Below are 10,815 nucleotides of genomic sequence, written 5' to 3'. Positions count from 1 at the left end.
TGTGTGTGTGAGATGTTGGGTGTGTGTAATGGTGTGTGTGTTATGGTGGGTGTTGGTGTGTGTGGGTGTGTAATGGTGGGTGTGTAATGGTGGGTGTGGGTGTGTAATGGTGTGTGTGTAATGGTGGGTGTGTAATGGTGTGTGTGTGTGTGTAATGGGGTGTGTGTGTGTGTGTGTGTGTAATGGTGTGTAATTGTGTGTGTGTGTGTGTGTGTGGTAGTGTGTGTAATGGTGTGTGTGTAATGGTGTGTGTGGGTGTGTAATGGTGTGTGTGTAATGGTGTGGGTGGGTGTGTAATGGTGGGTGTGTAATGGTGGGTGTGGGTGTGTAATGGTGTGTGTGTGTGTGTAATGGTGGGTGTGTAATGGTGGGTGTGTGTAATGGTGTGTGTGTGTGTGTGTGTGTGTAATAGTGTGTGTGTGATAGTGTGGGTGGGTGTGTAATAGTGTGTGTGTAATTGTGTGTGTGTGTGTGTGTGATAGTGTGTGGGTGTGTAATAGTGTGTGTGGGTGTGTAATAGTGTGTGGGTGTGTAATAGTGTGATAGTGTGTGTGTGATAGTGTGTGTGGGTGTATGTAATAGTATGTGGGTGTGTAATAGTGTGATATTGTGTGTGTGATAGTGTGTGTGTGATAGTGTGTGGGTGTGTAATTGTGTGTGTGTAATAGTGTGTGTGTGTGTGTGTGTGATGGTGGGTGTGTGTAATGGTGTGTGTGTTATGGTGGGTGTTGTTGTGTAATAGTGCGTGTGTAATAGTCTGTGTGTGTAATAGTGTGTGTGTGTGTGTAATAGTATGTTGGTGTGTAATAGTGTGATAGTGTGTGTGTGTAATAATGTGTGTTTGTGTGTGTAATAGTGTGTGTGTAAAATAGTGTTTGTGTGTGTGTGTGTGTAATGGTGTGTGTGTGTAATGGTGTGTGTGTGTTATGGTGGGTGTTGGTGTGTAATGGTGTGTGTGTGTTATGGTGGGTGTTAGTGTGTAATGGTGTGTGTGTAATGGTGTGTGTGTAATGGTGTGTGTGTAATGGTGGGTGTGGGTGTGTAATGGTGTGTGTGTGTAATGGTGTGTGTGTGTGTAATGGTGGGTGTGTAATGGTGGGTGTGTAATGGTCTGTGCGTGTGTAATGGTGTGTGTGTGTGTGTAATGGTGTGTGTGTGTGTGTGTAATAGTGTGTGTGTGTAATTGTGTGTGATGGTGTGTGTGTGTAATGGTGTGTGTGTTATGGTGGGTGTTGGTGTGTAATAGTGCGTGTGTAATAGTCTGTGTGTGTGTAATAGTGTGTGTGTGATAGTGTGTGTGTGTGTGTGTAATAGTATGTTGGTGTGTAATAGTGTGATATTGTGTGTGTAATAGTGTGTGTGTGTGTGTGTGTGTGTGTGTGTGTTATGGTGGGTGTTGGTGTGTAATGGTGTGTGTGGGTGTGTAATGGTGGGTGTGTAATGGTGTGTGTGTGTGTGTGTAATGGTGGGTGTGTAATGGTGTGTGTGGGTGTGTATGTGTAATGGGGTGTGTGTAATGGGGTGTGTGTGTGTGTGTGTAATAGTGTGTGTGTGATAGTGTGGGTGGGTGTGTAATAGTGTGTGTGTGTGTGTGTGTGTGTGATAGTGTGTGGGTGTGTAATAGTGTGTGTGGGTGTGTAATAGTGTGTGGGTGTGTAATAGTGTGATAGTGGGTGTGTGATAGTGTGTATGTGGGTGTGTGTAATAGTATGTGGGTGTGTAATAGTGTGATATTGTGTGTGTGATAGTGTGTGTGTAATAGTGTGTGTGTGTGTGTGTGTGTGATGGTGGGTGTGTGTAATGGTGTGTGTGTTATGGTGGGTGTTGGTGTGTAATGGTGTGTGTGTAATGGTGGGTGTGGGTGTGTAATGGTGGGTGTGTAATGGTGTGTGTGGGTGTGTAATGGTTTGTGCGTGTGTAATGGTGTGTGTGTGTGTGTAATGGTGTGTGTGTGTGTGTGTGTGTAATGGTGTGTGTGTGTGTGTGTGTAATGGTGTGTGTGTGTGTGTGTATGTGTGTAATGGTGTGTGTGTGTGTCTGTAATGGTGTGTGTGTGTGTGTGTGTGTGTGTCTGTAATGGTGTGTGTGTGTGTGTGTGTGTGTGTGTGTGTAATGGTGTGTGGGTGTGTAATGGTGTGTGTGTGTGTATAATGGTGTGTGTGTGTGTGTGTGTTTAATGGTGTGTGTGTGTGTAATGGTCTGTGTGTGTGTGTAATGGTGTGTGTGTGTGTGTGATGGTTTGTTGGGTTTTTTTTTGTGTGTGTGTGTGTATAATGGGGTGTGTGTGTCTTTATAATGGGGGGGTGTCTGTGTCTGTCTATAATAGTTTGTGTGTGTCTGTCTATAATAGTGTGTGTCTATAATTGTTTGTGTATCTGTCTATAATTGTGTGTGTGTGTAATAGGGTGTGTATTTTTGTGTCTTTGTTTGTCTATAGTAGTGTGTGTGTCTGTCTATAATAGTGTGTGTCTGTGTGTGTGTGTGTGTGTGTGTGTGTAATGGTGTGTGTGTGTGTGTGTGTGTGCGTGGGTGGGTGTGTAATAGTGTGTGTGTAATAGTGTGTGTGTGTGTGTGTGTGTGTGTGTGTGTGTGTGTGATAGTGTGTGTGTGATAGTGTGGGTGTGTAATAGTGTGTGTGGGTGTGTAATAGTGTGATAGTGTGTGTGTGTGTGTGTGTGTGTGTGATGGTGGGTGTGTGTAATGGTGTGTGTGTAATGGTGGGTGTGTAATGGTGTGTGTGTGTGTGTGTGTGTAATGGGGTGGGTGGGTGTGATAGTGTGGGTGGGTGTGTAATAGTGTGTGTGTGTAATGGTGTGTGTGTGTGTGTGTAATGGTGTGTGTGTGTGTGTGTGTGTGTGTGTGTGTGTGTGTGTCTGTAATGGTGTGTGTGTGTGTGTGTGTGTGTGTGTGTGTAATGGTGTGTGTGTGTGTGTGTGTGTTTAATGGTGTGTGTGTGTGTGTGTGTGTGTGTGTGTGTGTGTGTAATGGTGTTTGTGTGTGTAATGGTCTGTGTGTGTGTGTGTGTGTGTGTGTGTGTGTGTGTGTGTAATGGTGTGTGTGTGTGTGTAATGGTTTGTTAGGGTTTTTGTGTGTGTGTGTGTGTGTGTGTGTCTTTATAATGGGGGGGGTGTCTGTGTCTGTCTATAATAGTTTGTGTGTGTCTGTCTATAATAGTGTGTGTCTATAATTGTTTGTGTATCTGTCTATTATTGTGTGTGTATTAGGGTGTGTATTTTTGTGTCTGTGTTTGTCTATAGTAGTGTGTGTGTCTGTCTATAATAGTGTGTGTCTGTGTGTGTGTGTGTCTAAGTGTGTGTGTCTGTCTATAATTGTGTGTGTGTCTGTCTATAATTGTGTGTGTGTCTGTCTATAATTGTGTGTTTGTCTGTCTATAATAGTGTGTGTGTTTCTGTCTATAGTAGTGTGTGTGTGTGTCTGTGTGTGTCTAATTGTGTGTGTATCTGTCTATAATAGTGTGTGTGTGTCTGTCTAAGTGTGTGTGTCTGTGTGTGTGTCTGTCTATAATTGTGTGTGTGTGTCTGTCTCTAATTGTGTGTCTGTCTCTAATTGTGTGTGTGTCTGTCTATAATAGTGTGTGTGTGTCTGTCTATAATAGTGTGTGTGTGTCTGTCTATAATAGTGTGTGTGTCTGTCTATAATAGTGTGTGTGTGTTTGTGTGTCTGTCTATAATTGTGTGTCTGTCTATAATAGTGTGTCTGTCTATAATAGTGTGTGTCTGTTTGTCTGTCTGTCTATAATCGTGTGTGTGTTTCTGATGTTCCAGTCAGACAGGAGCAGGAGCTGAGGAACGGAGGAGCGATGGATAAAAAGCTGAGCACTCTGGCAGATCTGTTTCGACCACCGATTGAACTCATGCACAAAGGCAGCTTTGAGACAGTGAGGAAGCGCACACACACAGGACAGACAGATATCATGTCGCTTTACCACTATTTTTTTTTCCTCCTTTTTTTTTTCTTACTTACATATCTACTTATTTATTCTTTGTCGTGTGTGTTTTTGTGTTCTAACCCTCCAGGCAAAGAATTGCGGTCAGCTGGAGAATAAGTGGCTGATGATAAACATCCAGAACGTTCAGGATTTCTCCTGTCAGTGTTTAAACCGAGACGTGTGGAGTAACGAGGCAGTGAAAGCCATCATCAGAGAACACTTCATCTTCTGGCAGGTGCTGAAATCACGACTCAAACAACAAACAGTCAACACCTGTGTGGTGGGCGGGGTCAGAGTTTATCAAGCCGGTCCCATGCGTTTGATTCGCCTGCTCTAACACGTTGATCTGATCTTTTTAAAGCGTCGTGTTTTGTAGTTTCAATTATCAAATAAATATCTGGGGAATTTTGTGTATAAAATACATTTTAACATTAGACTTCTGATTAATATAAATATACAAATATTAAAGATTAAAAGATTCAAAAATCTATTCCTTTTTACAGTAGTCTACATTTTAATGTTGTATTTACCATAAAAAAAAAAAAAAACTTTAATTGCATCCTGGTTTTATTCTCGGTTGTTTTTGTTTGTTTGTTGAAAGGTTTACCATGACAGTGAGGAGGGTCAGCGCTACATTCAGTTCTACAAACTCAACAAATTCCCTTACATCTCTATCCTGGACCCTCGTACAGGTGAGAGACACAGACTCCATCACGGTGGGAGGAGCTTAGCTATTTGCAGGCTATCAAACAAGGTGGGCGGGGCAGTGAGCAGGAAGTAGAGATGGGTGAAGTAAAATGCTGGTGGCACTTGTAGTCTTTAATGCAGCCTTGTCATATAATAAAAATAAGAATTTTATTTTTTTTTAAATCTAGATGCGTGTTAATTTTCCCCGATCAGTAAGTGAGATTACAGGATCGACATTTTTAAATGTATTGATCAAAGTATCGAACATATTCTACAAATAAGTACTACCTAAAAACTTTCCTTAATAATTTTATGAAATATTTAAACCACAGTGCTGTTGTGTTGTTGGTTGAGATTTGGACAGATTTATTGGTGTTGATTTAATTCTCTATAATGGCAGCTCTGACTGTAGTGCAGCTCTAAATCACAGGTTTATATTTATATTAAAGTGCTCCTTATTGTTTCTATAGTAACAGCTCATTCACAGGGACATGTATATATTCTATATATGTAAAGAGTCTCCAGTGTCAGTGCTTTGTGACAGTGGGACAGAAAGGGTTAAGGTTTTCGCTTTTTTGTGATTTCTCGCTCACATGATGTAACAAGCTGCACCTTTATTTATTTTTCTTATTAAATGATGTTCGTGTCCTGGGTTCTGATTGGTTCTTGAGCCATGTGGGTGTCCGATCAGAAATCGTTGTACGTGTCGTAGTTTTTGGTTGTTACTTACGTTGGTGGTGTCCGTGGTGCTGAACTCGGGCTGTCAGTGATCTGGGGGTCAGAAGCGTCGTCTCCTGATCCCAGGTGGGAAAGGAAATTAGAGATGATGATGATGATGACGATTTTTTCCTCCTGCTGTTTTGTAATAAAAAGGTCAGAAGATGGTGGAGTGGAATCAGCTGGATGTTTCCTCGTTCCTGGATCAAGTGACGGGGTTTTTAACGGAACACGGCCAGTTAGACGGACTTTCCAGTCAACCTCCAGCCAAACGCGCTCGCTCTGTAAGAGCACAATCTCTCCTTACGTTCTTGGACTCGGGTTTTTTTGTGTGTGAGAGAGATGTTATAGCAGGAGTCCAGTGTGTGTGTTGTTTTTTCAGGATTATTATTATTATTACTCAATGAGATATTTGAAGCTAATTTTTTTTTAAGTCTTAACATTTATAGAGTGAAAATTTACAGGAGCAAAGCTTACACAAAATATATTGTTTATTAAAATTTTGATTGTTACTCAAATTTAATATTAACTTTCAACTTAATTAAGTTTGCTCATTAAAGTGTGCTGTCATTCATGCTGATTTATTCCGCTTTATTTGACTGGCAGTAAAACTTTCAGTCATCAGTATTAAATGTTTTGAAACATTATTTTCTCAGAGTTTCACTTTTTAGATGAAACCAGAGCTGAAAATAGTCACTTTTTCATCACATATTTTATTGATGATGTTACTAGATTTATTGCAGTTGTGCATCTTTTATTCTCCCCTCAGGAATAACCATTACCTACATTTTGTTTCTGCGTAGATTTTCTGACAAACTGAACACAATCTGGCAACAAAACTGAAAATCTGGCAACAATACAATAAAAGTTTTCACTACAATGGTGGAAAAGCGTGTTTTTTAATATTTAGGCTAATACACGTACGAGTTTGTTCAGTCGTGACTAATAATTTCTCTGATGTTCTTCAGGAGAGTTTGATTGACGCGAGTGAGGACAGTCAGCTGGAGGCAGCTATCAGAGCGTCTCTGCAGGAAACGCACTACGACTCGAGGCAGGAGAAAGTGGAGTCGGAGAACGACTCGGACGCCGAGGCCTTCTCTGACAGCGAGGGCATGATCTCAGTGGACGGTTCAGATAATGAGGGAGAAGGGAAAGACTCCATAGACGGAAACATGTTGTCAGAACAGGCCCCACCCACTTCCTCAGATAGTCCCACCCAGAGCAGGAAGTCTCCATACAAAGAGTCCAACCACAGAAAAGAAGAGAGCAAGAAAAACCACGTGGAGCCGCCGCCTCGGCCGAGCCACAAACCCACAGAGTTACATCATCATCATCATCACCACGACCAAAGTCACAAAATCACAACATCCCAAAGCACACAGCCTGAAGATAACGGTACACGCACACGCATGCACGCGCATCATAAATAATTCAATAAAAAATCTATAAGTTATGTTTAATTATGTTCATATTTACTACTGCAGTTCAAGATGAAGCCATAAGGGGGCGATTATGTATTAATAATGAATATCAGTATTTCCTCCTCATCTTTCTTCTCATCCTTCAGCCCTATCTTCTCATCCTCCATCTTCCCCTTTCTCCTTCTTCTACCTATTCTGCATTCTTTTCCTCCTGCTTCTCCTGTACTTCCTGTTCCTCATCCTCCTTGTTCTCCTTTTTTCCCCCATCCTCTTGCTCCTTCGTCTCCTTCTCTCTCCTCTGCATTCTTCTGCTCCTCTCTTCCCATTCTTTCTTCTTTTGCTCCTTCTGATCCTTCTTGTGTTTCTGACATCCTCCTCCTTATCCTTTTTCTCCTCCCCTCCTCCTCTTGCTCCTTCTTTTTCTCCATCTCTTGCTCCCTCTGCTTTCTCTCCCCCCTCCCCTGTTCTTCTTTAAATCTTAAAGATAGCCCTGTCCCTGATGTCCCCTGCAGGTCTCTGTAGCCACACCCCTGCTGTGTTTTGATTGGTCTGGTTGGTTTTTTTAAGGTCCGAAGGCTCGTCTCATGCTGAGATACCCAGACGGTCGGAGGGAACAGATAGCGTTGTCTGCTAATGCTAAGCTCATGGTATGTAAGTTTCCAGAATCTCCTGAAACACCATGTAGTTGTTGTTTTCTGGGTTTTTTACGTGATGTGTGTAACGTTACTGAATGCTGTTGTCCCCACCCCACCCCCCAGGCTCTGGTGAGACACGTTCAGTCAAACGGATATCCGAACGAACGCTTTGAACTCGTCACTAATTTCCCCCGGCGGAAGCTGGCTCATTTGGACTATGATATCACACTGCAGGAGGCGGGGCTTTGCCCTCAGGAGACTGTGTTTGTGCAGGAGAGGAACTAACCCCGCCCTCTCTGTTTTTGTTCGTTTTCATACTTGTTCCTCATCCGTCGTTCTACACGGAGCCGAAGAGGACCGCACTCCCTCAAAAAGGACCACATGTTCATATTTATTTGTGAAGATCTCGGCGCATTTCTGCTCCTTCCGGGTCTGTTTTGGGTTTCCAAACCATAATCGTGGAATAGTTTTGAGATCAGAATTCAGTCACATTCAGCCAGTGACTTTGGATCAGTAAACGAGTGACTAAAAGAAATCAAGTCCTTGATTTCTGTGAGGATTTAAACCCTGAACTGTTTCAGTAGTGTGTGAGAGAGACATGCTCTTGGCCACTTCCCCTTGGTTGAGTCCCCTTGTGGCCTTATCAAGTGCTCAAGTGAAGTTCAGCAAAAAAAAAAATCAACATGAGCAATAAAATACGCCACATGATATTTCATAATGTACTTTCTAAATATTTTATTTTTCCAAATCATCATCCATAGGACGATGTACATGACAGTGTGTGTGTGAGAAACATGTTCTCTGCTGGCTAGTTAACTAGCATGCTAGCTAGTGAGCAAACCGGCTGTGTTGGTTGGTTGCAAGTTAATCACTTTTTGTACATGGAGTTAAAAAACAGAATTAAACCCAAATCCACATTAAAATGTCCTGGCTTTTGCCACTTGTTCGAGTGACACCGGTGTTGGCGTGCTGAGGGGAAGTGGACGACGGCATGCGGTGTCGCAGCTGTCGGTAGTTCAGCGATGGATTGAACTGGAATGGATCTTCAGAGGAGGTTAAAAATGTCAGCAAGGAGCAGCGATGGTGTGGGGCGTTACATTTATAGTGAAATTTCTGTCTCTTTTTTTATATGCTGCATCATTTCCACAAAAAATGTTGATTCTCAAATATAACCATAAAAACAACTGTGTGTGTGTCCTTGTTTGTTTAATTTTTTTTTTTTAAATAGTGTCGGTGTGCAGTGTGTGATTAGTTACAGGAGTGTGACTAATCCGTATCCAGCGTATTGATTTGTTCCTGTAGCATTTTGTCCGTTTTAATAGTTTGGAATTTCAGGAATTATGAACTTCTGAAGGTTTTCCAAAAGCTCCTCGTAAACAGTAGATGATTTCACGTTACAAACACAACCGAAACATCAGCAGGGCTTCCACAGGTAAAGTACCATTACAACACCAGAGTTGATTATTTTCCTCTAACTGCATGTCGTCAAATGTGTTATTTGTCTTATGCTTCATATATTCCTCTTAATGTTTTCTAAATATGTTATGCTTTATGTTGTGTATATACATTATGGTTTTTATAGTAATGACTCATTCACAGGGGCTGGTACAGCAGACACTCCACTGATGATAAACAGATTTAAAACTGTGTGTAACTGTCAAGTTTCTGTCAGAAGACTCGCAGTGTCATGGCTCGAGGAAACAGGAACCAACTCAAGGTGTGTTTTATTCTCCATTTACCATCGGTTCAGCAACTTAATTTCACTTTACATGCTCTAGACATACAGCACTGGGCTGCTCAGGGCTCTCTCTCTCTCTCTCTCTCTCTCTCTCTCTCTCTGAAAGAACACAAGAAACATGCATATTGCTGGGTTTCAGTCATGTGACTTTTCTTAGCGGTTTTACCGGAAGTGAAATAGCTGGTGGTCTAAACGGCTGCCATAGTGCAAACAACTAATAATAACTTATCAGAGTTTGCTCATAATCTAGAAGCCGCTGCTGGCTTTAGATCTGTTCAGAAGATCGCTGTGTGCAATGGAATCGACCCCTACAGTCTGGGAAAGAAGGATTTGTCATACGATCTGGAAAACTACCCTTCAGTCAAGTTCCCCGACATCTCGAACTATCTGGTGTTGCAGACGTCCTTCTACACCGCAGAACAGATGAAAGTGTGGAAGAGTACGGAGGCTTACAACTGTTTTGTATGTGGCTGGGTAAAGGACCTCGGGATCAAGTCGCTGCCCAATGAATCCTGTATTGTTTTTGCCCGTGGAAGTGTGGGTGGGTTTTTTGTTTTTTTTAAATAAAAGCTTTTCATTCACGTCTTCACAAACGAAGCGCTGCAAGTTGAAGTGTAAACAAATGACAGTTGGCTTGATTCTCACTTGTGTTGTCTCTTATCTCTCAGGTAAATCATTCACAAAGGTCATCAGAAACCCCTTTAAAGACCTGGATCTGAGTTAAACAAGACGGAGAAGTGATCACGGCGCATTGTAACTACAGCTGGGGAAGAATTCTGTCGCGACCTTCATGCATATGGACTTTGTGAGGAGTAAACAAAGAAACAGCTGGGGACTTTAGTGCTTCATTACTAAAAAAAAAGTACCGTAAAATAACGACACATAGCAAGAAAAGTACTTGGAAAACACTAAGGATGGAGCCGAGAGGGAAATACAAACCTTTCACCAAGTGATCACTGCAAACTCGAGCATGCTTCGACTCAGCTCCCTTCGATTTCAGTCAGAGGGTCAAAAGCCACCTTTCCCCACATCTTTTTGTGAAATCCTGTGTTCGTTCACGCTTTTTTTTATTAGTTCACTTTTATCAGTTTCATGGTTTGATTTGAACAACCTAAAACAACGCAAGCGTAAGGCATTTTTCATGCGAGCAATGAACCTTCATACAAATGCTTTGTTAGCTGAGCTTTGGTAGACCACCAGCTAAAGGTTTGAATAACTAATGAGGCGGATGTGACGTCACGTGAAACCCACCAATAAGTTGCCAGTAATCTGACACGGGTGAGACTCATCACGTTACTTCCTGGTTCTACCTGCCTCCTCTCCGTCCCTGCTGACGCTCGGTCATGCCCCTGCTGCCACAGAGATGTTTATTCATCTAACATCTCTGGAAGGAGTCTCCAGTGTGAGCGCTGTGTATCAGTCAGAGGTGAAACTGGAACTGTAGACGTCTTCAGGACAGAGGAGTTTACACTTCTTTACAGTTTCTCAGGAACATGATGGAACATGCTGCGACTTTTTTTTGTCTTAAATTGAAGACTGAAAATAAAGAGACCCTGCTGAGGGAACAACTGTTTATAGCTGCTATAACGTCAGTGACAACAGGAACAAACCTGTTCCACATTAAATGTAACTATAAACAGATAAATGCTTGTTTTTTGTAAATGCAAA

At 42.1% G+C, this 10,815-nt stretch overlaps 1 protein-coding gene across 2 annotated transcripts in view; it reads left to right on the top strand.

The window, feature by feature from the left end:
* Positions 1 to 8,593, top strand: part of ubxn7 (UBX domain protein 7) — a 47,647-nt gene extending 39,054 nt beyond the window's left edge. Inside the window, exons 5-11 of one of the 2 annotated variants that reach the window (XM_060906552.1) lie at positions 3,786 to 3,898; positions 4,038 to 4,184; positions 4,551 to 4,641; positions 5,510 to 5,637; positions 6,322 to 6,748; positions 7,342 to 7,421; positions 7,533 to 8,593. In XM_060906552.1, the coding sequence (XP_060762535.1) occupies positions 3,786 to 3,898; positions 4,038 to 4,184; positions 4,551 to 4,641; positions 5,510 to 5,637; positions 6,322 to 6,748; positions 7,342 to 7,421; positions 7,533 to 7,694 (1,148 nt within the window). In that variant the 3' untranslated portion in view covers positions 7,695 to 8,593. Of the gene's footprint in view, positions 1 to 3,776; positions 3,899 to 4,037; positions 4,185 to 4,550; positions 4,642 to 5,509; positions 5,638 to 6,321; positions 6,749 to 7,341; positions 7,422 to 7,532 lie in introns of both variants that reach the window. The other variant, XM_060906551.1, reaches the window with a different exon arrangement.
* Positions 8,594 to 10,815: the final 2,222 nt, after the last annotated feature.

The sequence above is a fragment of the Neoarius graeffei genome, chromosome 23 (genome assembly GCF_027579695.1).
Source record: "Neoarius graeffei isolate fNeoGra1 chromosome 23, fNeoGra1.pri, whole genome shotgun sequence".
In the NCBI taxonomy this organism is placed as follows: Eukaryota; Metazoa; Chordata; class Actinopteri; order Siluriformes; family Ariidae; genus Neoarius; species Neoarius graeffei.
The sequence above is the reverse complement of the archived record's forward strand: the minus strand, read 5'-3'. Positions and strand labels throughout refer to the sequence as shown.